This window comes from Fringilla coelebs (genome assembly GCF_963513975.1).
Source record: "Fringilla coelebs genome assembly, chromosome: 14".
NCBI lineage: Eukaryota > Metazoa > Chordata > Aves > Passeriformes > Fringillidae > Fringilla > Fringilla coelebs.
In genome coordinates, this window is record NC_140040.1 from 13630353 (window position 1) to 13656282 (window position 25930).

At 42.1% G+C, this 25930-nt stretch overlaps 1 protein-coding gene across 2 annotated transcripts in view; it reads left to right on the plus strand.

The window, feature by feature from the left end:
* The first annotated feature begins 3785 nt into the window (after positions 1 to 3785).
* The window catches only part of NETO2 (neuropilin and tolloid like 2), a 29547-nt gene continuing 7402 nt past the window's right edge, over positions 3786 to 25930 (plus strand). The window contains exons 1-7 of one of the 2 annotated variants that reach the window (XM_084215156.1): positions 3786 to 3944; positions 15855 to 15911; positions 17115 to 17255; positions 19089 to 19337; positions 21469 to 21513; positions 21603 to 21730; positions 25629 to 25857. In XM_084215156.1, the coding sequence (XP_084071282.1) occupies positions 3911 to 3944; positions 15855 to 15911; positions 17115 to 17255; positions 19089 to 19337; positions 21469 to 21513; positions 21603 to 21730; positions 25629 to 25857 (883 nt within the window). In that variant the 5' untranslated portion in view covers positions 3786 to 3910. The remainder of the gene's footprint in view (positions 3945 to 15854; positions 15912 to 17114; positions 17256 to 19088; positions 19338 to 21468; positions 21514 to 21602; positions 21731 to 25628; positions 25858 to 25930) is intronic. The other variant, XM_084215157.1, reaches the window with a different exon arrangement.

Here is a 25930-nt window from a genome sequence, read left to right on the forward strand (position 1 = left end):
GGTATATTCTAACAGTCGGATCTAATTATGTTACCTACCAAATAGAGAAGTGCACTGTAAGCTTTCTGAAAGCTATGAGTTTTCTTCCTGACTATTCAAAAGTCTGCAGTGTTCATTACTCAGTAGTAAATAACAAAACCAACTGTGCATATTTATGTATGATTATGTATTACATATTGTAATGCAATTACAATTGTATTATAATACAATACCGAGGTACTTGCATCTTCTATAATTTTCTAATTATAGAAATTATATCATGAAATTGGGATTTATCAAAGGCACCTAAATAGTACTGACAAAACCAAGTACCAGAACAGTTAAAACATAACTCCTCATCTCTTTTCATAATTATTCCCTGTTGACATCTATATTTTTGCAACCTCTTGTAAAAATAATGTCCAAATAGCAGCGGGTTTAAGGCTGTTTGGGTTGTACACTTCACTACTCAAGAGCAGAAAATATTTAGGTAAATTAAAGTTAAAACTTCTCACAGAACACCAAATCAAATGAAGTTTTAAGGAGGCAAACCCAGTTCTAATAATTCAAATGTAAGCCTTTAGCTGCAGCAGAGCACTGTTGTGACTGACTCATTCCTCAGCTGCTCATGCAGGTGTTTACCTACATCAAAATGAGTCCCACTGCCTTCCCTGAACTACTGCTACTCAAAAATAATCATGAGGATATAATCATCAGACCAATACACAGCTGGCTGTCCAAAAGCTGTCTTCAGCCTTTCTTGACTCCCAAACTTAAGTTTAATTAAGTGCAGCTTACTGCTGGTGTGACCCAGCGGCAGAGAGTTTTCCTCCCTGGAAATCTGCACTCTGCAGGCTCAGATGACAAGAACTGAAAGCTTCTTCAGACCTGTCACCACTGAAAGCACCACCTGTAACAAGAACTCCAGCAAAACAAAGCAACGGGGATGTCCACAGGAGAAATGTCTCTGAAAGCAGCAGCAAACAGGAGCAAAATATGCCCCAAATCTACAAATTGATGCTACTCCCTGCATCTCCCGCACTGACAGCTTGACACAGCCCTGGAGAGAGAGCAGGATGGAAAAGCTGTTCACTTCCCCAAGTGTGTAATAGCTCTGTTCAACCTTCTAATGGACAAACCAGAAGTTGAGCTCTTCAGTTAAATTGACTGTAGCAGATTGGGTCTTTGCAATTACTACCCAAACTTGTACTGAGCACACAGCATTACAAGGGTTTTTCTCTCGTCTCTTTGGTGAGAGACAATTGTCCACAAATAGTTCTCTTGAATGCAAATTCAGCCCAAGATCTAAGAATTGGGCCAGTTCTCATTTCTTATATCATCACAAGTAATAAAAATATCCAAGTCAAGTTTTGCCATGAGCTATACTGTGCATTCCAAAAAATAAAAAAGCAGGCAACCCCTTGTTTCCTACAAATCTGCACAACAACACAGTCAGATTTTAATTATGTACTTGCAGAGGATAAAAAATGTGAATGATGCCAGATACAGTAGTCTTGGATATTTTCTTGCATTACTACAGTAAACATTTTTGTTAGTAAAGAAAATGTGGAGTAGATACGGCTATTGAGAACTTCTTTACATATAGGAGTTTCCACTATAGAACTTCACATTTCATCACACTGCTATAAATACATGGGTAAGAGGGGAACAGAGGAATCACTTTGTCCACTGCTGGAATGTAGCAGCTATTTCACAATTCATGGGAAAACTACGCTTGGAGGAGGACTGTATAATCTCTATTTGAAATTGAAAGGACAATTCAAGTAAGTAGAATAATATAATTATGTAACTTGGGATTTTGCCAGACCATCAAGCTTAATACTTCATGAAGCTTCTTGCAACACTGAAATGGATCTTTAATATCCAGAAAAGCTCAGGACCTTTGCTGCGAGGTCTCGCCGGGGGTCTGGGAGGAGCTGCTGCCCTCCGCCCCGCTGCCCCAAGGGGCCCGGCGCCCGCTCCCTGCTGCTGCTCTCCGCTCACTTCTCCATTGAATTTGTCCTCGCTGACAATCACACTGACGTGAAGCGCCTGAAATATTTAACAGATAATCTGAAGCAAGAGAATGACCTTTTCTAACAGGATAGGCTGACCTTTGAACATTGTACAAAGAATTTAACATTCAAATACACAGCACCTAACCAAAAGGAAATCAGAGCTTCACCTCGCACACTCGTGTTAGACACTCTACTGAGCTGCCCTACTCCTTAAGCAGACGGACTCCCAAGTGGCAATTACGCATATAATTTACAGTTCGCAAAATCTGTTAGTGGGTTGGTTCCAAATTGCTTCCACAAAGTCCCTGCTCTGGGACAGCGGAGCTGCGCGCGGGGCACCTGGAGGTGCAGCCGTGCATCGCAGCGCAGGACCTGAGTGGGGACCGCGACCTCCTCCGTCCTGAGAGCGGGGCCGGGGCAGCTCCCGGGCACGGCACCCCCGCGGCAGCTCCGGCGGGACCGCTCCTGCCCCTGCGCAAAACACGAACAGGTCTAAACATCTCCGCATTCAGCACTCCTGGAGCCTGAGTGAAAGATCTCAGCCTCGCCTAATCGGCAGATCCAGGGAGGAGACATCCTGTGGAAAATGCCCAGCGATTCTTCAACCCGTGTTGCTTATGGGAGATTTGAAAGCATCTCTAAGGGAGTACCGTGTTGCTATCATTTGACACGTAGCCTATGGGCAGTACAGCCTTCCGTGGGCATGCCCCCGGCTGTCCGGCACGGCCGCGACTCTCGCCCTCACGCACTTCCCTGGACAGCTCAGAGGGGTCTGGCAGGACGGGAGTCCCCGCGGCGGGATCTGCTGCACTTCCCCCGACATCGCCACCTGCCTCCACCTCAGGCCCTTTCCCAAAGTAACATCTCCCCTCACAAGAGAACCCGATGTGATGGATAACCAGAGGGACGGGAGCCAGGGCAGGCAGCAGGCTAAGTGCGCCTTTTTATAAACTTCTTGTAAAGTAATAGCTCCATTTTAGCTGTCACTCTTGTCAAACAACAGCCGCACAATAGCGTGTGATGGGCTCTTCCCGGCGCCGGAGCTGCAGGCAGCACACTGCAGCCAGGCAGGCAGCTGGGCACGCCGCACTGCCGGAGCCGCGCGGGCTCCCTGCCACCAGCGAGGGGGCGAAGGGGAGCCGCGGAAGACCGAGGGAAGCACCGTGTCCCTTTTACCCCATGGGGACCCACTAAGATCCCAAACAAAGCCGGGCAGCCGGGATTCAGGCTTCTCCAAGCCACCGTATGCAGGAGAGGGGCCGCACGGCTCGCCCCCGCCGCCGCGGGGGACGCTCTCCGGGCACCCAGCACCGCACACGGGAAAAGCCAGGCAGACGGGGGGTAGGATGGGCCTGGGGCGTGAGGCACGGCGGGGGCCGAAGTGCGGGACCGAGGCGGGGCGCTGCAACGGGGCCAGCCCGGCTCCCCCCGGGGACGGGGCGAGAACGGGTGCTGCTCCAGCGCTGTCGCCCCCGCCTCGGTGCCCGGCCGAGCGGGAGGAGCACAGCGGCCCCGCCGGCTGCGGCTGTGGCTGCTTGCGGAGCTCCGTCGGGGGCGGGCACATGCGTACAAGCAGCTCATCCAGGCAAACACCCCTCACATCTTAAATGAGCTTCATTTAGCAGCAGCCGCTTCAGTCGGGCTGGGAGCTGCCGGGCTGCGCTCCGAGCGCAGCGCGTGGAGCCCCCCGGGGCAGGCCAGCCTCGACGGAGCCCGCCGCGCCCCGCTCTCGATGGGACTGAGCGCGGCGGCGGCTCCGCGCTCGGGCGGCGGAGGCTGAGCGCGCCCCGCGGGGGCGCCGGGCATGGCCGCGGGCGGGTGGGGGCCGAGCCGTAGCCGCGGGCACAGCGCCCTCGCGGGGGGCACCGCCGCGGCCATGGAGCGCCGCTGATCGCCGCCGCCGCCGGGAGACAATGGCCCTGCACAAACTCTGCTCGGTGCTGGAAGGTAGGAGCCGCGGGCGGCACGGCGCCCCGCCGGAGCGGGGACCGCGGTACCCCCGGCGGCGCCGCCCCTTCGGATGCCCCGCGCTGCCCCCGGCGCCCTCCCTGTGCCGGGGCAAACTTCGGAGCGGCGGGCGCGGGGGCTGCGCAGGGGCGGCCGCCCCGCTTCTGCCGGGGCTGCTCTTCCCGGGCAGCTGCCGGCGCTCCGTACCTCCCCATCGCACCGCCCCACGGCCCCGCGTCCCTGCCCGGCGGCCGCCGCTCTCTGGCCCCGCTCTGCCCCACGCGAGACACAGCGCTGCGGGGCCGGCTCGGGGCCGCGGCTGCCGGAGCCCAGCGCGGGGCCGGGCCGGGGGCCCGCACCCATCCCGGGCTGCCCCCGGTCCCGCTAATGCGGGCTGGCGGCGGAGACACCTCGAGCTTGGGAGGTTCCGGTGGCGGGGATGCCTCGGCACCTCGGGTTTGGGGAGGGTCCTAGCGGCGGGGACACCTCGGCCCCTCGGGTTTGGGGGATCCCGCCGTTAGGAGCACCTGGGGTTCGGGGGGGTCCCAGCCTGCAGAAAGGTGGGTCGCAGTGGCAGCGACTCTACCCCGGTGACCCGCACATTCCCGAGACACACGGGCTGTATCCTACGCTCGTCTTTTCACCGTAAAAATACTCTTTGCTTTTGTGACTCTCCTGACGAGCTGCTCCGCACTGTTCAGCTAATCGCACTTGTTATCGAGAACAAGGTCTGTTTTCAGTGAGGCTTTCATAAAAACAGTCACCCGAGTCACAAGCTACACCCTGACCGGTGTTTTTCTTCTTGAGGCTTTTAAATCTTGTTTCTAACTTATTTCTGTTCAGAGGTAAACAACGGAGCAAGGTTCCTCATCCGAGCATTGCTTTGTGCTATTATTTATACAGCTCGACAATGGGCGAGGGATTTCTGTTAGGAAAGAAATCTTGATGTGGCACTTAACCTTGTGCCTCAAGAGATGATTTCTAGCATTCTGTATCTTCTTGAACAATAGCAGACTTGATGGGGATTCCAGTCTGTTGTTGTTTTTGTTTTTTTATGATGATTATTTTTTTAAATTATTCTGTTAAGAGATGTTGGTGTGACTGCATGCATTATTGAAACCAACAAGGCACTACTGCAGAGTGGAGAATTGTTTACTGTATATAGTGATGTCTTCCCACAGTATGAAAGTTGTAAAGAAGTCTGTTTTAAATCCAGAATGTTTCCATGGGCCATAAAATCCCATGTTCCTGGCATGAAGGACTTTATGTCTTTAGAGTTTCAAAAATATTTTTCATTTATTAGCATCATAACTGAGAGACAGAAGATACTTGTTCTTAATAAATGTCTGTCTCTATATTGTTAACCATCCACTGAGTTTAGACAACATAGGAACATATGGCTTACATGGGGAATACAAGGCATTTAGATTCTTTTTTCTACTGCCTCTTCTAAGTAACATATTTAAATATCAGAGGCCACTAAAAACAACCATAAAATACAACTGTTGTATCTACTACTTAAATACTTTATATACATGCAGATTTAATTACATTTCAAAAATATGTGATTGCTGCAAAATTGACAATACAGGTTTTCCACTGAACAGACCTGTATATTTTTTTTATAATCACACTAGTGTCCGGGTAAAAAGTCCCTCTACAGGAAGTTTTTTGTATTATTCATAATCCATAAATTGCACAAAGCCATTAGTCAATAAGCTGTTAGTATTCTAAACGCATCCCTTGCCATGACTACAGAAACAACCCATCATTACTTAGCATCATAAACTCCCTTTTAGCTCTGCTTCAATAGAAGTCCTTACACAGTCCCATTATTACACCTAATCAGAAACAAAAAAGTATGTTCCTGTAGACAGGTGTATAGATTCAGTTCCAGAAGGAAACTGCTGGGAATAAAATTTAAAGTAACCATCCATATTTTACAAATTGCAGCTTAAACTCTGCATGGAAGCCCTACCTATAGTGGCAGTAATGTTTTTTCTCCATACAAAGAGCTTCATGTGCAGAACTGGGGGGGTTCTGCTAAGCCACATGCAAACTATCATGAAGCTTAGTGTATCATGAGAAGTCATATTTAATTAATACTTCTTAGAAACATCTTCTGTCCCTAACATGGAATGCATGTATACATTTCTGTCATCCACAAAGATTCTATTTTGTGGCTGTTACCTCAGGGCAGAAAAGAGCCCATCATACTTTGTGGCAGTTGGAATTTCTTACACTGAGCTGGTTCAGAGCTATTCATCTTTTCTTCCTCAGCTATCAATATCAGGGACTATTTAAATAAAAACTTAATGTAACTCTTTGTCTCTGTCTGTAGCGTTCAGCAGAACTTTTAAAAGTCTCATCCTGAGCCCATCAGCCTGCCTGGATTCTTTGCTCTCCTCCAGCTCTCCCAGGCAGCAGTGCTGAGTGGCAGCGCTGGTGGAGCACGACAGCCCTGAGATTTCAGTGGCTGCAGCTTTTGCTCAAGTGGAGCCCAGCCAATGCCCACCTGCTTTCTCAGTGGGCTCTGGAACCTCTTGGAGGCCAAGAGCTTGCTGTATTTGGGCTGTTGGAGGACAAAGCCTTTGCCTCCTTCGGTTCTCAATGACATCTTAAACACGCTAGAATCCTTCCCTGAGCCTGGCACAGCTTGCAAAAGGCAACTGCTCTACAGCAATAAAGCGCCATAACCCTCCACGTCATGAGAGAGAAAAGCTGCTGCTTTCATAATAAAGCCATGCCCCTGTTAGACTTAGGAAGTAAATATACTTAACCTTGAATTTCCTCATACCTGGTGTTCCCCCAAAATGTGTTTGCTAAGAGCTTGTTCCCATGCTTCAAATATGCTCCCTATTTCATTTCCATATGCTGTTATTTGCTTTAAAAAACTGTACAAGCTGTCAGTTAAATCCTTCTTCTACATTAGTTTTGGTCTATTTCAGTTAATATATTGGATTAATTTAGAAAGCCAAAAAGAGAATTCTATAGCTTCTGACCCAGTAATTCAACAAGCAGCCAGGGGTAGAGCAAATTGCTGCTACATTCCCAACCTTCCAGTGGACTACAGAATTATTTCCAACTCCATCAGGTTGCAAGAATGTGGACTGCTATGATTTAACTTCCTGCCATTCTGCTCCAGCTCCTCATTTGCATTTTGGCATGATTTTAACAGTTAATTTCTCACAAACAAGTAGTGTTAGGAAGTAATGCTTCCTTCCACACAAAAGCTAGAAATTATGGTTGCGTATTTCCAAAACCAAAAGGTGTAATAATGCCACAAAAAGCTTAAAACAAGCAGAAAAAAAAGGTTATTTAAAAATCTCCTAATAGTTTCATGTCTTGTTCATTGAAGCCAAAACCAAAAGTACTGACTGTAGAAGCTACAGTGACCCTAATGAAGGCAGTATCAAGTGAAGTCAGAATATTATTTTTTACTTAAATGGTATCTACTTTCCACCTTTGCTGCTGCACTGAAAAAAAGTGAAGCTCCAGACTGCCTGCAGTGCTAAGCAGTTCAGCAGAAGTAACTCAAGTAACTGCAGAACAGGATTCAAAAAGCTGCTGTCTTAAAAACAAGGCGAGTCTTTGGTGGTGTGTATTACACCTTGCTCTTCATACACATCCAAACTTCATATTCAAAATGCACCACCCTGAAGCATAACTTCAAATACATTAACTCCCTCTTTTTCCTAAGACATAGATGACTGTGAATGCTAAAATTTTTACAGAACAACTTGGTTACAATTGCATTGATATTAATAGCAAAATTCAGTGGGTAAATCATGTATATGGCTGTAGCCAGAGTATAGAATAACACTGGGTTGAAGCTAAAGGAGCTACTAAATTATGTATCCCTATCTAATGAAAAAGTTAAGATTTTCAGCATCTTCCTTAAGGTTTAATTCACAGGGAGAGATTAGACAGAAAAATTACCCTTGAAGTAAAACTTTATAAGCTATTCATCATTTATGAACCTGTCAGAAAGTCATAATTCACTGGAGAAGAGAAGAGAGCTGCTAATTGCACATACTCTAGTACTTGTAGTTTACACACAAAACAAATCCAGCACTAGGAGTATAACCTGTCTGGACTGAAGCAAAATTTTAGTTTCTTGAATTCAAGCTGGGATTCTAACACTTGCTGCTTGTCTGCCTTGTACATTCCAATTTGTTTTTTTTTAATTAATGAAGCGCTTACAGTCTAGGACAACTTAAACAGCTTGCTACCTTTAAACAGCTTGCTACCTCTGTCAACATATAACTGACAACTGCCACCTCAAATACTGCAAGATATGGGGTTGGGTGAGTGTAAATTTTACAACAAAAACCAGCAGGTAACTTTTAATGAAAAAAAATCCACATTTCTTTCAGATTATCTTTGAGCTTCACTCAGTTTTCTGGTATTACAAAACTGACTCGACTATGCAGCAGGAAAGAATGGCCAATATTTTAAGAAATCATTTCACAAAACCTCCTTCTTTATTATATGGTAAGATTGAGGAACACTAAATCTCTTTTTAAGGGACTGAGAGTGAAAAGCTGGAAAAGAAAAAGTTGTAGTCTGTACATAAATTGTTGCCAGACATAAAAGAAGATAGCAGAAGAGAACTTTAAATATTAATTTTGTAATAGACATTCCAGAAATTATTTCCACTGAAAAATATAGTATATTGCTAATAAATAAGAGAAGATAAAGAACTCTAGTGTAATCTGATCGATTTTTAAGTCAAAAGTATCACTATCCAATTTCTCTAGGTATAAGCTATTTCTGGGAAAGATGTATTCAGAATAGTCATGTGCAGCAGGATTAGCTCTGTCAGCTAGAGGGAAGTCATCTGAACTTAGAAGTCAGTGTACATATTTTAATAAGGTTTTGAAACCCCTCATCAACATGGTTTGCACATGCAGTCTTCTCATCAGTCTCTTGCTGCACACAGCTTGGAGATGGAAAAAAAAAAGGCTCTTCCATATAAAAAGGAAAGTTTTCTATTTTAAAAATGAAAGCTATCATTATTCTGGCAGAAGTTTTGCTGGCAGACAGACCCAGGGATGGATTATAAGTAACAGGATGTGGAGCAGCTGGTAAAATGAAGCAGCCCACAGCTGCTTATACATTTCTAATGGAGGACAGGATCAGAAACATTAAATGTTTTTAGCCAACCTAGAGGGGACTCTGTCACAGATCCATCCAAGCATGAATTGTTCTGGAGATGATTTTTATCAAAGGGACGTGGGAGAACTGCACTTACTTCCTGAATCAGTTAACCTGGTTTCTCTGCAGAGATAGAGTCCCAATTTGTTTCTGTGGCAATCTTAAAGAGAGGAATCCCTACTGGAAACAGCTGGAGTGAGATGAAACTGTTATATCTGAGAATAGACCTGAGTGCATTCAGATATCCTGCTGGCAGTTAATGGCTAACAAGATTTGGATCTTAGAAGGCACCAGAGCCACTGTTAATAGCTGGTGAAGCCCACTTCTGCTATCAAGCTTCTGTGAGAAGGATTAAAAATGTGTTGGCAGCTTCACTAGCATGCTCTGGGTAAGACTTAAACCAGCTAAAATATGTCTTGCCTGATGCACACCTTCATCCCTGTACTTTATTCTGTGACAATCCTGCTGTATGTTCCAATATGAGGAAACCACTGGAGCTGTTAATAGGAGTTGTAGGCAGCCACCTTAAATGCTCTTTGATACTCATTTCACCAATCTGCAAATGTTCTGTTGAGACTGCAATAGATTAAGGAATGTATACAGGCTATGAACTATAAAAATACTTGGGATTCAAAAACTGACATGTTTTCATCCTCAGCAACAGAATGGTTAGCCTTAAATACAGCAGCAACAGATGCAATCCAGCATTCCTTTTGTCAGTTAACAAACATAGCAAATGCTAGGAAGAGAGAGAAAAATCCCATTCCTTGAAATTTAGTGTGTTTTTCTGAGCTAAAAATGGCTTGAATCCTAAAGCAGTTAATAAGCTTTTTGAAAGAAAAGGAGGTGACTATGGGCACAGAATTACATGAAATGCAAAGTGTTTGGACACTTTACCTGTCTGTCTAAAATGCACAAGTTCTTTACAAGACCACCCACCAGTCAATCACTCACTTTGAATTTGTGCAGCAACTAATCCTTGATCAGAGTCCTTACAAGCAACCAAAACATGTAGTTAATGTTGGCCAGATAATAGGATAGGATATAATAATCATAAATGTCCCCAGCACATTAAATAGCTAATATTACTGTTTAGATGCATGATTAAAAAATGGATATAAAACCTGAAATACTGTGATGAGCAGTTGCTGAAAGTAACGCTAATTTTAGTACACAGGGCAAATGAGGAGCTAAGTTTAAGAAGAATACACAGAAAAGGAACCATTCCCATAAGGCAAAACAGAGTACATAATTAAGATCAAGCATTTGTTACTCTAGGCTGTATCTGCCAGAAAGAAGCAGGCATCCTGGCAAGATCTTCCAACATGCATGACCCGTGGGTTGCCAATTACCATCTCTGGACTGTGTGTGTACAAGGTGCTGCCTAATCCAAGGAGCAGAGCACAGAGATCCAATGAATCCTGCTTTAAGCAAAGTCTGTCATCTTTATCCCTAGGATTCTGGCTACCACTATCCTAAGAATGTGTAATACTCTAAAAGATTAAGTCTTTATTTTTAAAAATGGTGGAATGTTTCTCAGCTGTGCCCGACTGCTCCCCAGTTTGATATTCAGCTTGCCCTGCATGCATAGATCCCCCATTGTCATCACTGAAGACAGACACTGCTCTCAGAGCTGCACAGCAAATCGAGTCTGTTGTCTCTGTGTGAAGATCCCTAGAGCATGCCGAAAGAGCAGGGGAAAGATATATCACAGGGAGCTCAGAGCTGAACTGTATCCCATGAAATCTGAAGAATATGTTTTGCCATAAAGTACAAGCATATGTCAGATTTGCAGCCTAAAGCACTTGTTTATCTAAGCAACATGCTGATTTCTCAGTATTGGGTTGAGCACCCATTTACTGCAAAACTAACTGTAGTATTCTCATTTTTAAAGAGAAGTAGGAGCTACACATTTGTGAACCTCCCTATATATACTCCAATGCAGAAATTGCCTTCATTTTTCTTTTTCAGCTTAGATTTACTTTAAAAAATTTAGGAAATGCCAACAAAGAACGTCTTGACTTCCGCAAACAATGCAGTTTATTACACCAGTTCAGGGGCTTCTTTTACGTTATTCTGTAAGCCTACTTCAGCAACAGAATAGTAAGAACTTGAATTGTATGTTTCTTCACTTGAAAAGTGTCTTCACTTTTCAAAATTTATACAGCTATCTGCAGGCTATGTGGTCTAAAATATTTAATGCAAAGAAGTGAAGAAAATGAAAAATCCATTCTTTTTAAAACAGAAGCTGGCTGCTTCTTCTTGGTTTCCAGTTCATGCTCATACAGGTATAAACTATCAGAGCTCTAAATGGTAGTACAAGAGTGTGCACCATAATTCATGAAATACAAGTACAGATACCAGATTGATGAATAAAAGAAGCTCCTCAGTCTCTGCCTCTGTGTGCATGCTGCTATTGGCTTAAGAATGGCCTCTTCTGCAGGGTACAGATCAAGGGGGAGCTCACTGGAAGGTGCAGAAGCACTAACTTTTATTACATTTATCACCTAAGTATCTCTAAGTTCATAAGGTCAGTGTCCCGTAGCTCAGGCTCCTCTGGGAGAATTCTCATACTCCTCCAGTAAAAACAAAACAGTCAGCTCTCTCCTTGAATCCCTTTGATATTCAGTGCAATCCTGCACTGTGCTGTTGCTTACATCAGCAAGCCATGTTCAAGTGGCATCTTTACTCACTACTTGTGCTTCCTGTGCCATAATAGACTATAGAGCTAAGCCTAGTTCATCCACACTGAAGAATTGTCATGTCAGAGAGATCTGTAAGAGACTTTAGAAGAGGAAAAAAGGAGCAGAGGAATACTGTGTCCCATTTCAAGTTCAGGTGCACAATAGCTATTTGAATTGCAGTTTATTAATTGAACTGCAGTTTATGAAGATCATTCTTCATCCTTCTGAAGTGCTACAAGACTGTTAGTGAAAGTGGTTCAGTCTCTCATGTCTGTTCTAATTGCTGTGAGTGTGTCCCTTCTGCACTCCCAGACAGTGGTTCAGAAATGGCTCTCTACTGCACCAACTTCCAGGATTTGTCTCTCTCCTATTCCTCCTTATGGATTTGTACTGTCCAAATTAGTCTCAGAGATTTGAAATTATTTTTCTAGGAAGTAGTATGAATTTAGGACAGCAAGAGATTGCTTTGTTGTTTTTAAAATGCACACAAAAATGAGTTAATGGAATCAGTCTGAAAGGTCTAAAAATACCCTGACTGATTTTTTTTTTCCTTTTCTTTTCATCTTGAGTATTGATAGACCTTGTTTACAGCCCCTTAACTCCTGTTGGCTTTCCCACATTATACTGTGTCATGACAATGCACTCAGTTTAAGGCAAAACTACCTCAGGCAATCCTACCCAGTACTCTCAGGAAGACCAGGTAAGTCCTCTCCACCTTTTTGCCAGCAATGCCTCACTGATGAAGACAGCACACATCCAGACCATTGACCAGAGACACCTCTTTTCTTTATCATACAGTCACCCAGGATAAAAGTAGTGCCAAAGGAAGACCCTGGAACATTTGCTACCTGGGCTACCGAATGCATCTTAAGGGTTGTTGAGAGCATGAGGAGGATGGGCATTGCCAGGGAAGGGCAAGAACGAGGTGAAAGAGATTAAAACTGAAGAGGATGGAAAGGGCAGGGAACAAACAGAAGGTGGCCCACACCTTCCCAGTCATCCATATAATATGACAAAAGGAAGACAGTAAGACAAATATTCAACCCATATCTTGTGCAGTTGCCTGCATATCCATGCTGCTCTGCAAGGAATAGGCACTGTTTGTTTGCATTTACACACATACAGGACTATTTATAGAAACAGCACAGCTCCAGTGAAAGCCAATCAGGCCTTCTGAAGTCCTTTTAGGGGGGGTTGTTTCTTCATCCACATCAGCAGGAAGGGAAATGAATGGTTAGTGTAACACTAGTTAGTGTTAGTTAATTCCTATGTTGTTTCCACCAGTACAATCACTGATATAAATGTAGATGCATACTGAATTTTTTAAAAATAGTGTATTGGAACAGTGGTAGCCATAGGAAAGCACTGTATTAAATAAAAACCAAAGCAAACCAACAAACCCTCAATTTTTCACTGTTACTTGAAAGTAACTATTTGCATTCATTTTGTTAGTCACATGTTAATTTCACTCACATTTCTCTGTGTGTTTGCTTTAATAAAAAAAGTCAAAGCTCTTTTTGCATTTTGAGAAGCAGCGTAAGTTACACAGAGCTTGCTCTGTCCTTGCAAAACAGAGGGTGGGCATAGCACATTTTAAGAAAGGTGAATGCAATAGAACATACTGCCACATGATTTACACAGGATTGGGGAAACTGCCTTTACTTTAACAGTAAAAGTCAACATTGAAGTGTTGCACCAAAACCAGAGTAAGAAAGGAGATTGACAACTTTATAACCACTGTCAAGATTCTCTGTTAGGAACAAGTGATCTCGGGAGTACAAATGCATTGGAAGTTCATGCAACTCATAAACTCACATTTTTCAGTGTACAGTTTAAACAGAGAAGCTGCAAAAATAAACTGTAAATAATTGAGAAATAATATCTATGTAAGGAATAGTAAAAACTAAAACCAGCTGAAAACTAATGCCAATCATATGTTAATAAAGATGGGATATTTGTTCATTTGCTTTAAAGACTAGTGAACGTCCATAACTGAATACCAGTAATGGGTGCTAGATACTTTCTTCTGAAGGAGGAATTTTCAGTCTAGGGTGAGTCAGTAATGATTAGCAGCATCTGCTTTGTATTTGGATAATGACAGATAGTATATTTTTAAGTATATTAATATTGATGAAAATGCAGAATTATTGCAAAGATGGAAATTGAAAAACTATTTAAATCTTCACCTACTCTAACATAATCCATCCCTAAAAATCAAATAAGCTTCTAAGAACATAGCACTTGTTTGCAAGACCCATATGGTCTTTTAGAAAACACCCACAGTTATGAACTGACTTACATAGGAAAAAGCAGTTGTTGGTGAGGAAAGTTTCAGAATGAAAGACAGTCTACTTCAGTATGGGTAGAGAGAAGAAAGGGCAGCAGAAACATACAAAATAAAACATAAATGCTGGATGGACACTTTCAGGAGCAGACTTTGATTCCTTTAATCTTTTCCCAAGATAATATATCCATGCTGGTGTTGGAGGAGCATCTGGATGAGTTGAGGCAAGATCTCTGTGGTTCGCAGTCAGTGCATGCTCACTCTGCAGCTCCAAAGGGCTCAAAGTCCAGCAGCAACACAGGGAAAAGCACAGATGGAAAAAATGCCATTTCAACTGAGCCACTGAAATGCCTGAGCAACAAGGCAGGAAGGCTAGGAAAATAAAATTAATTTCTTGAAAGTGACAATAAAATTCCTGCTGAAATCTCTTTTTTTGCCCTGCAGTGCTAAGGCCATGCCTGCCTGACAAGTAGATTAAGAACATGGGGAGGGCCATACCAGGTCACATCAAAGGTCCATCTTGCTTGGTATCTTCTTTTACAGAGATATAAAAACAGAATGAGTATAAAAATAGAGCAAATTATATTTGCCCCAAATACATCCCAGACTTCCAACAACTTACGGCTTAAGGGGTTTCTGAAACAGAATTTTCTACCTCAAGGATGCATTATGAATTATGTGCATTGAAAAAAAAAAAAAAAAAAAAAAAAGAAAAATCTTTGTTTAATTTGAACATGCCACCTGCTTGCTTGTCTCACACCCTCTGGTTCGCTACTGAAAGAGACAAGCAGTAGTTGCTCAGTTCTCAATCTCAGTGATACCTGTGGTTTTGTAACTTCTGTCCTATCTCCCCTCAGCTGCCTTCCGTCCAGGGCAGTCCAGCCCTGCTTAGGTACTTCTGTAAGAGATGTGGCCAGAATTTCTGAGATACTCCAGATGCAAGCAAATGAAAGATTTGAAGAGTAGCATATTAATTTACTCTTTTTCATTCTCTCTCCCCCTCCCGGTAATCCTAAACAATTTGAAGTGACAAAGTTGACAAAGCATTTTGGGACAATCTAAACATTAAGGCTGCTTTAAAATTGCTGATGGACTGTGGAATATGGAGTTTTTCATACGTGCTGTTCATATGGATGCTTCTTGGGTGCAGGGAATGTGTAAATGTATGGGAAAGGCCAAAAGTAAAACAGCCAGAAAGGAAGGAAAGAGAGAGGGAGGCTGTCCATCTCCAGAACATGCATCTGCCCATTTTCTACTGCCTCATCATTTGCAGGAATCACTGGTATTGTGTGGCAGCATCACAACAACCAGTCTTGCAGGCACAAATCTGTGAAATGTATGGAGGGGTTAAGACCATGCAATGTCTCCTGTGGTCCGGATTAATTTCTTGGAAGCTGGAGAAGTCTTTTGCACACATTATGCAAATAGAGTTTTAGGATGAATATGATTCATTATAGCAGTGAAACATCTTGTTTCAGGATATAAAAGTTTTATAGACAACAGGTAAACTCTAGAAAATATTCTTAGAAGTCCCCTCAAACAATGAATTGCTGTTCTCATACACACTTTCTTGAGGAACCTGAAGAAGGACCAGCAGTGCACATAGACTGCACTGGTTTCCTAAGTTGAAATTTTAAAGAAAACACATGAATTAATTACATCTTTTTGTATGTTCTGAGTTGTTTTGGTTAGTGATGCCAGGATTTGCATGAACTGGGACTGCAGAAAATGATCTACAACTTTGAAGAATTACTGATGTTTTTCCTGTCCAATTTCTCTCATCAGTGTTGCTTGTAACAATCCTGGTAGTGGAAGGCATTGCCGTTGCACAGAAGACACAAGGTACAATTTTAGTTTGGTGATTTTCTCTCAAAAAATGGAACAGTTTTATAACTTTTAATTGAGCAATATAAGTGAAATGAAATGTTTGTATTCAGGTATGAATAGCTCTTGAATTACCAGTATGAATTGCAGGATTTTCCATTTTCCCCCATTTGCTGCATTTTCTCCCAAATGAACAAAGCCATGCAGTCACAAAGAAGATGGAAGTTTCACTTTCCTAGGTAAAGTTCTACACTTTTAGATGTTAGAGGTGGGAAAGAAACCACCACAGAAATTCATGTTTTCTGTATCTGACAACAAGCTTTTCAAATGGTCCACCCACAAACATTTTTGAAGCCTGCTGAGTGGGGAAGGAATCAATTTCACAAACCTTATTTTTTCATATGTGGGATTACCCACACTTAAGAGAGAAGAATTCCTTGAACTGCCACCTACAGAATTTCCTTGAAAAATTTCTGCAGAAGATAGAGAGTTTTCACCCCCATAAATCAAAAAGCTGTCAAGGTACCAGTGGAAGGTGATGTAATTTACTGGAGGCATCTAAGACCTGTACCAGCATGGATGTCCTCTCACAGGTCTGCAAATTAAAACTGTGTAAATATCAATAACACTATGAGTATCCTGTGAGGTTTAGGAAATATCTGGCAGAAGATACATATCCTGTGTCTTACTCTCTCCAATTCTGTGGATACCAAGGAGAAGGGCCAAAGGTACTTAAGAATGTCAGAGATTCCCAAAATACTGTAAATAGATATCCCACCTTAGCATATTCTGGAATCAGGGTCAAAACCAATGAAAGCTGACAAATATTTCTGATTATATTTACATAGGAATGGAGATGACATAACCAATAAAATAATGGTATTGGCAGCCACTGTGACTATTTCACTTAGAAAGAAGAGTATCAAAAGCCTGAACTGAGTTGGGTAAAAAAAAAAAAAAAAATTACTCCCTCTCCTTTCCAAGGATCTCTGGATATATTTAATATTCAAAAACTGTTATTTCTTTAGGATACACCCCACCACAAAATTAAACAAAAGATTTTCTTAGATAGATATTAATGAGTGCCTTACAAGAGGGCTTGCAACCAAAATACATTACTTTCTTCTTTATAGGCTATGTGTCATGCCAGAATTTTGCTTTATCAAATCTGCATGCTCGTAGAAGAAACTTATTTGATCACTTTTTTTCTTTTTGCTTAAGGTGGGCAAAACATTGGAGTGAATCGCATTCCTCCCACCCAGTGTGACAACTGGGTCCGGACCAGTAATGGAGGACATTTTGCTTCACCAAACTACCCAAACATGTACCCACCTAATCAAGAGTGCATCTATATCCTAGAAGGTACATGCTTCATTTCTGTTTTGTTTTGCTGTAATCTTACTGTTAAATGGAAAATCTTGAGCTGTTTAAACTGTCATCTTACCCTGCTGTAAAGTATTGCATGGCCATACTGGTAATATAATGAATTCTGCAGTCATTTACTTGAACGAGAAGCTAAATTTTCTCTCTCAAGTAATAACAACAAATAAATAAGAAATGCAAACATTAAGATATTAGCTATGTAGAATAAGACGTATCCCCACAGCCAGGAAAAGCAGCAGCATATCTACTGTAATCTGTGAAGACAGGGAATTAGTAAGATAAAAATTGTAGCCTGTTACCTTAATATCACTGATAATAGATTGCAAAAGATGAAGGCTCTTTCATACCATGCTGTAATGTTCTATCTCACCAGCAGAAAACCTTTATGCTGTCCTTCATTAATAAAAAGATATATCTGGCTGCCATAGCACTGTACTAAAAATATAGAGATTTGTTAGCACTGCTGAGGTCACTATTAAAAGAATGTGATGAGAACAAAAAAATGTCATTAACTAGAATAAAACCATATTCCAATGAGAATATCTTAAATAAAGGCTGCAAAACTTGAGACACTCCAATTATTTTTCCTCTTATTAGAATGCACCCAAACCCCACTGAAGTCAGCTAAAAATATTAGTCAGCCTAATCATCAGATTCATATCAATTAATTGAAATATTTCAAGTAATGAGGTTTGATGAGTTTTTATTTGTACAGCACAGCAGTGGTTCGCTGGCCCCTCCTTTTTGCTTGTTCCCATGCACATCTTGGTTTTGCACCTTTCCTGCCCAGGAATGCCCCGGGGAGCAGCCAGCCTGTCCTGCTGCAGGGCTGGGGCACAGGAGCAGCTTCCAGCTCTCCTCACTCCTTCCACAGAAACACTCTGGGTGCCTGAGAGGGGCCAAGGCCCTCCAGAATTTCTAGCCAAGATCTGCTCCTTCATGCAGAGCACTGCCAACATTCCCAGCAGCTCCAAATGCGTGTAGCTCTTGTGAGTGAGGCAGAAGGTCTGCTGGGAGGGTTGGAGATGCCAGAGTAAATCCTTTTGGCATTCAGGACAAGCAGGCAGCGTGTGATTCCTCAGAGCTGTCACTCCAGAGCCAGCCAGGATCGGGAAGTTCACGTAGCACAGCCGATGCCAAGAACGAGGAACACTGAAGCCATTCATACAGGAGAAAGTTCTGGGATCCAAACCACAGATGTGACAGTCAGGACTTAGGGCTCTGATCCCAATCCTGATGTTAGGCTGCCACAAACTCAGACTCACCACCTTCTGTGGCCACCTGCATATCATTGACATATATGAAGCACTTACACTTCTCTGAATATTCTAATAAAAGATGTCTTTTGTGAAAAGATCAACAAATTTGGACTTTATGTTTAAGAAATATTGAGTAGTTCTTCCTACGTTTCTCTTTTTCATTATTTTCTGCATAGCTCAGTGTTTTGTCCTTTTTTATGTGTTTTGCTTTCACAGAGCACTTGTTTTAATTTATATCTTAATATTTAACCTTGTTTGAATACCTTTGTATATATGTTCATATCTGTTATATATGCTGCATTAAATGAATGTTATTTCTGAATTTTCAACAATTAAGACGAGCAAGCAAAAAAATTTGTATGATTCTATTTAAAAGTAACTTTTAGAAAATAATTTTTAAAATTTTTGTAGCAGACTGCAGATGTGCTTTGAGAAGTTTCCAGTTTCTTTTTTATCTTGCTGTTTTGGAGGCCTGTCTCTTCATTACTTCATGTCTTTGTGTTTTTTATCAAGATCTTCATTTAATCTTTTGCTCAATTTTTTTTATGCCTAGCTGCTCCACGACAAAGAATTGAGTTGACCTTTGATGAACCTTATTACATAGAACCCTCATTTGAATGTCGGTTTGATCACCTGGAGGTTCGAGATGGACCTTTTGGGTTCTCCCCTCTCATTAATCGTTACTGTGGTCTGAAAAGTCCTGCACTAATTAGATCAACAGGGAGATTTATGTGGATCAAGTTTATTTCTGATGAGGAGCTGGAAGGAAAGGGATTTCAAGCAAAGTACTCATTTATACCAGGTAAAGATGTCTAAAATTCTGATGGAGTTAATGTCTATCTGCTCCCATTGAGCTGTGTGGATGTGTTTGTCCTCTCAGCCTAGAGCTGCATTTCAGCATGGGCACTTACAGAGGCACAGTGACAATGTGATAGCCACAGTCTCAGTCCTGCTAATCCTACATGGCACATGGCTAAAAACACTTGGGGAATCTTGACTGAAGGAAATTGCAGGTCTGTAGTTTCCTAGTGAGGAAGACAGTTGAGCTTGTTCATGCTGAAGTCTTCAGCAGTGCCCTTCTTTATTTCTCTACTTGCACCAGTTTCACCAGTGGAAGGAAAGGAAAGACAATGTAAGCAAAGAGCTGCCTTTTCACCAGCCTCTCTTCTAGGCATGTAAGGCATTGGACAAAAACACCTGAACAAAAACACCTGAACCAACTTTACAATAGCACTCCAGCCAGATGCACAACATATAAAATCTCCATTCTGAAAACCCAGAGCAAATATCTGCACAGTCTAAGCATGAGCTCTCAGTATTACTGGATTCCCTCAACCCTTGGGCTCAGACAACAGAGCTGCTCTTTGCTCAAAGTGCTATGTAGTTCACAGGTGCAAAGGAGAGGACAGTGTGCTGACAGTGCCTTTAGACAAACAAAAATTACATCTGCTCTGTGGAGCTACTTAAACCTGGCAGGGCATCCTTCTTACATGAAAACTTGACCTGATGTCCTTGTGCAGTGCTTGACTATTGTACTTCATAGATACTACACAGGTAGTTATCAGCATTTTATTGTCCTTTGGGACAAAAGGCAATACACAAATGTCAGCTCTACCACTTCGATATATATATACACAAACATAAATTCTTAATGTTATCTTTACCCCTAGAGCACATGAAAACACAATTCATGATTATATATTACTGCTTAGGGATTTAGACTCAGAAACTTCAGATTAACATGGTGACCAGACCATTGGCAATTACATGATAAAATGTTTTCACAGGGACAGTACTTATGCATTTTGCTAAGTCCATTTCCAAAGCCATTTATTTCATCAACATCACTTTCAAAACTAAATTACCATAGTTGCAGGCTGGAACTTTAAATATACATTTAAACTGTATATTATTTTCACAATAGATTACAGCAACTGAAGGACAGATATTTTTCTTTTCCTTCCTGTTCATTTATATGAAGTCTGGTAAAATATTTTACAGTTGTGAAAATGAAAGGGAACACATGCACATCGCCTGCTTCATAAAAAAATCAGCTTGCAAAGAAGGTCGAAAACCTTGCAGAATTTTGCATACAGTGATCATAGATTTTCACTGTAGGTAAATAAAAAGAGGAGGACAAAGAAGGCATGTTCTGAACTGTGCTGAGTCTTAAGCTCAGGACTGAGGCATTCTAGGGGAAGTGATGAACTTCTTTTACAGAAAAAATAATTTATAGGATCACAGAAACAGCTAAACTCTGGACCTTCATTTGGAAAAGAACTTTGTACCAAACCAGTGTGCACTTTTGTATGAACGAGTGCTTTCTTTGCCTAGAACAGCATTTCCTAAACCATGTCTAGAGCTGTTCTACATGGCCTAATACAAGAGACAGGTAACCCAGGGAAAAGTACCTTTAGGATTGAACAGCCTTCTTCATGTACTTTTGAAAGAGCAGTTAGCAATTTCTAAGTGTTGATATATTCTGCTCAGTTCAAATTGTTGATATAAGCTCAGTTCAAATTGTTCAGAACTACACAGACAGCAGTCTGATAAAATAAATCTAAATAAGCTTTTTGCACAGAGAAAGATCCCCTGTACTCTTGTGGAACTCTGGCGGTTTCAGTGAAAACTAACACAGTTAAATTCAGAATATAATGTAGGACCAGAATACTGAATAGTAATTTTTGGTGTTATGCTAGAAATCTGAGCTGTCAGGGTAGAATTACGTTTTTCAGATAAGGTCAATCTTTGTGGAATAATGTTCTCATCTAAAAAAACTTTGTCTCTACATGCTCCAATTGATTCAGTAAACTTTCTGGCAATTTTTTTTGTGACATAATAAAAAATGGACGTAATCTGCAGATAATACTAAAGCTTGAAGTGATTCTCAAGCACTGATAGCCCTTGTGATTCATGACTTCTTTCTATTACAGATCCTGACTTCACTTACCTAGGAGGTATTTTAAATCCCATCCCAGGTATAGTATTACAGTAACAATTTCTTCATACATGAAATTTTAAATTAATGTCATATTGCATTTGACAGCAAGGTTTATCTTCTCCCTAGACTGCCAGTTTGAGCTCTCAGGAGCTGATGGAATAGTACGTTCCAGTCAAGTAGAACAAGAAGGAAAAACAAAACCAGGACAAGCAGTTGACTGTATCTGGACAATTAAAGCCACTCCAAATGCTAAGGTGGGTTTTGTTCATATAATTCAGTATATAATGGGTTTCTGTGGCAGCAGCAACAGGTAATGGTCACTAACTGTGATTTGCATAATGTTGTACTTTACTGAAATGAGTCATGTAGCAGTGGCTTAGGAAATCCAGAGAGAGAATTATTTCTGAAATTAAATTATATAACTCCATAGTGCTGGTTTCCTATTATTTGAAGCTTCAAATACCAAATAACTGTGAGAACTGTTTAAGCAAAATTTTTCATGGGCATTTGACTTGGATCCTGGTTTTATTGGAAGACTGCAGGCAAAAATGCTGGCTGACATCTTCAATAATTTCCAGTAAATCTCATCTGCCAAAACTGAACGTTTTGCCTCCAGTGGTTCTATTGGAGAATTTGGTTCTGTTCAAAGTCAACAGAACATGTGCCTGCTTCTCCCATGTAATTCACAATCCAGCAGCTTGAAACCCACTTTCATCAGCAGTCTGAACTAAATGGAAAGGCTTTACCTTGTTAGGCAGACAGCAGGATAAAATCCTATTCACAACCCCAAAATACAATAGCTAAAGCCTGAATCATATTAGTTTCAGAATAATATTAATTAAATAAGTTGCACAGAAGAGCATATACTTTTCTCCATAGAGAATACACATCTTTAACTTTGCTTCTGCTTGCACACACATAAAAATTAAAAAATATTTTGAAGCAGTAGCTGCCAAGACAACAGACCTTCCGTTTGCCTTCTTACACACTCTTAACACTTAACCAACCGGCCGTGTAACCACCTTGCAAGTGCATTCTAAAACAGTAACCAAAAAGATGACAAGAAGAGGACAAGACATGAAAGAAATTAAAAGTCCATTAATATATTTGAGCCTTTGAGGAAGTGAGTCAGTTCCCAAGAGCCCCATACTAGTCTAAGTAATAGACGCAGTTCTTCCAGAAACAATAACAAACCCATTTTCTCTCTACATTGCCATTGAGTGCACCAGGTCTTGTGCTTAAGTATTTTAATAAATTATTGAATGTTGCCAGAAGGCAGAGTTATAGTTGGGTGAGTCCTGAAATTAGATCATCATCCTAAATTATTGATTTAAAACATTACAGAAAAATAATTCTTAGTATTCTGACAGTGGTTTCTCAAGCTTCAATTCAGGCAGAATTATGATGATAAAATCCATTAGATCTGATACAGTGCAGTCTCTTGAGAAAAATAAGCATAGACATTTTTAAAGTCCTCAATTTGATTTTGTAATAAAAATAAACTTTTAAAACTGTCACAAGTGCAGCAATGAAAGTACTTTCAAAATGTGTATAGCAGACACTTAATAAATTACATCCAGATTTCATAAAATTAGCAGAATAATCAATCTAATGTAAGAGTAAGGGCCTTTTATACTTCTCTAGCACATTAATCCAAAGGAACATGTGAAGAGGTGAGCACTTTTAATGGGATTATTCCTTTGTTATCATACAAATAATAGCTCTACTAAAAGTGTGCTAAATTATTTTTAGTTTCCATTGTAATTTTCCAGCAGATATATGAAGTCAATCATTAAAGGAAAATACCATCTCTCAGTCCAAATACTAGCAATTACAGCTCACATGCATGTTTTTGAGATAAGTTATCAATGGAAAACATGTTCTCAATGTAGGTGAGAATTTCCAGCAGTAAATCCTAACAAAAACAGCAGAGGGGAAGAAAAAGATAATGGAAGAAAATAAAAAATACATGTGCTGAAAATCACGAAACAGTGAGGTGAGGCATGAACTAATATGGCACTGGCTGCACCTTCAGACAGAATGGGCAAGGGAAGGCAGTGCTGGCCAGTCTGTTTCTGGAAGCACTGGAAAGGAAAAGCCACAGGGCACCAGTCTTTCTCTTTTCCCATGTTTTCAATAAAGCCTGATAGCTGTAGGAATGGGGAGGGGAATATCTTGTTTTGTCTCCCAGAGGTGGCTGGTAGCGAGCTATGGCAAATGGGCAGCAAGCTGGGTTCTAGAACCCAGGAGTGGGATTCATCTGCCCTGACCTCCTGCACTCCACCTGAGCAGGGGTCCCAGAGTCCTTGGGCAGATGCTCACAGCCCCGTGTGCAGGGCTCTGTCCATTCCTTGGGCAGATGCTCACAGCTCCCTGTGCAGGGCTCTGTCCCAGTTCTTGGGCAGATGCTCACAGCCCCGTGTGCAGGGCTCTGTCCCAGTTCTTGGGCAGATGCTCACAGCTCCCTGTGCAGGGCTCTGTCCCAGTCCTTGGGCAGATGCTCACAGCCCCGTGTGCAGGGCTCTGTCCATTCCTAGGGCAGATGCTCACAGCCCCGTGTGCAGGGCTCTGTCCAGTCCTTGGGCAGATGCTCACAGCCCCATGTGCAGGGCTCTGTCCCAGTCCCTGGGCAGATGCTCACAGCCCTGTGTGCAGGGCTCTGTCCATTCCTTGGGCAGATGCTCACAGCCCCGTGTGCAGGGCTCTGTCCCAGTCCCTGGGCAGATGCTCACAGCCCCGTGTGCAGGGGCTCTGTCCATTCCTTGGGCAGATGCTCACAGCCCCGTGTGCAGGGCTCTGTCCATTCCTCGGGCAGATGCTCACAGCCCCGTGTGCAGGGCTCTGTCCATTCCTTGGGCAGATGCTCACAGCCCCGTGTGCAGGGCTCTGTCCATTCCTTGGGCAGATGCTCACAGCCCCGTGTGCAGGGCTCTGTCCCAGTCCCTGGGCAGATGCTCACAGCCCCGTGTGCAGGGCTCTGTCCATTCCTTGGGCAGATGCTCACAGCCCCGTGTGCAGGGCTCTGTCCATTCCTTGGGCAGATGCTCACAGCTCCCTGTGCAGGGGCTCTGCCTCTGCAGCTGCCCCGGTGCAGGTGGGACAGGAGGTGGGGAGGGTGCTCAGACAGCCCCGATGTGCAGGCGGGACACGCAGGAGAGCTCGGGGACGGGGGAGCAGCACCTCAGGCTCCACCTGGGCACATTGCTTCTCTGGCAGCACAGTGGCTGTCAAAGAATTGTTAAAGTGTAAAATGGCCTTTGCAGTGTGCTGAAGTGACTTGCTTTCATATCTCAAAATTTTCAGGATTTTGAGAATTCCAATACAGCCATTGAAGATTTTCAAAAGCCTTTTGATGTGTTAATGTAATTTTAACTGAATTACAATCTTGCACAAGTTTCCTGCTCCAGCAAAATAAATTATTTACTTACTCTTTAAATACCATCCCAATCTTCTAATTTCTTTGCTGCATGTGTTCTAACACATATGCTGCCTTCTCTTGGATTAGATTTCTGCTTTTAGAAGTATTAAGATTAGCTTAAATACATTAATTCTTCCTACACAGCCAGCTTACTTCTCTCTCATTTCCATTTTTATTCAAATTACTCCTGACTTCATGGTTTGTGTCTTCCATAACACAGCTATGGTTCAGTAATTAGCTTTCATTCTGAAGCAATAAATTTTAATTTCCTTATTTTACTTCAGAGCTTTTCTGACTAGACTCCTTCCCCTATATTTTAACATTGTTTTTATGAATTAGAAAGAAAGAAAACAGTCAAAATACTTGAAAAATTATTTCAGTACATTTATGCATTCCTTATATCTCTTTCTAAAGAAACAGACTTCACATTTAGCATAAATTCTTGGGGGTTACTTCACCAAGTGTGTTGCTTTGTAGTGGTTTTCCAAAGGGAGCAGAAATAAAGTAAATTTTTCAATAAGGATTGTTTTGGGGAACAGGGAGAAGTGAAATGGGTACCCAAGACTAATGTCAGGTAATGCTCCAATGAGAAAATCTAAGTTTAAAAGTGTTGTGAATTGGGAATTACATTTATGTGTAAGGGAAGAAAATATCTTATTAAAGATTTGCTAAGAAAGAAAACATTCCTCTCAGTATTTCTTCTCCTAACGACATTGATTCCTCTTTTTGAACAGATCTACATGCGATTTCTGGACTATCAAATGGAGCATTCCAATGAATGCAAAAGGAACTTTGTTGCTGTGTATGATGGGAGCAGTTCCATTGAGAACCTGAAGGCCAAGTTCTGCAGCACGGTGGCCAATGATGTGACGCTGCAGACAGGGACAGGCGTGGTGCGCATGTGGGCCGATGAAGGCAGCAGGCTGAGCCGCTTCAGAATGCTCTTCACCTCCTTTGTGGATCGTAAGTACACCTAAAAGTGCCCATTCTCCTGGTCAAGTATTTTAGGGAAAGCATCAGCTGTATATTAAGCAGC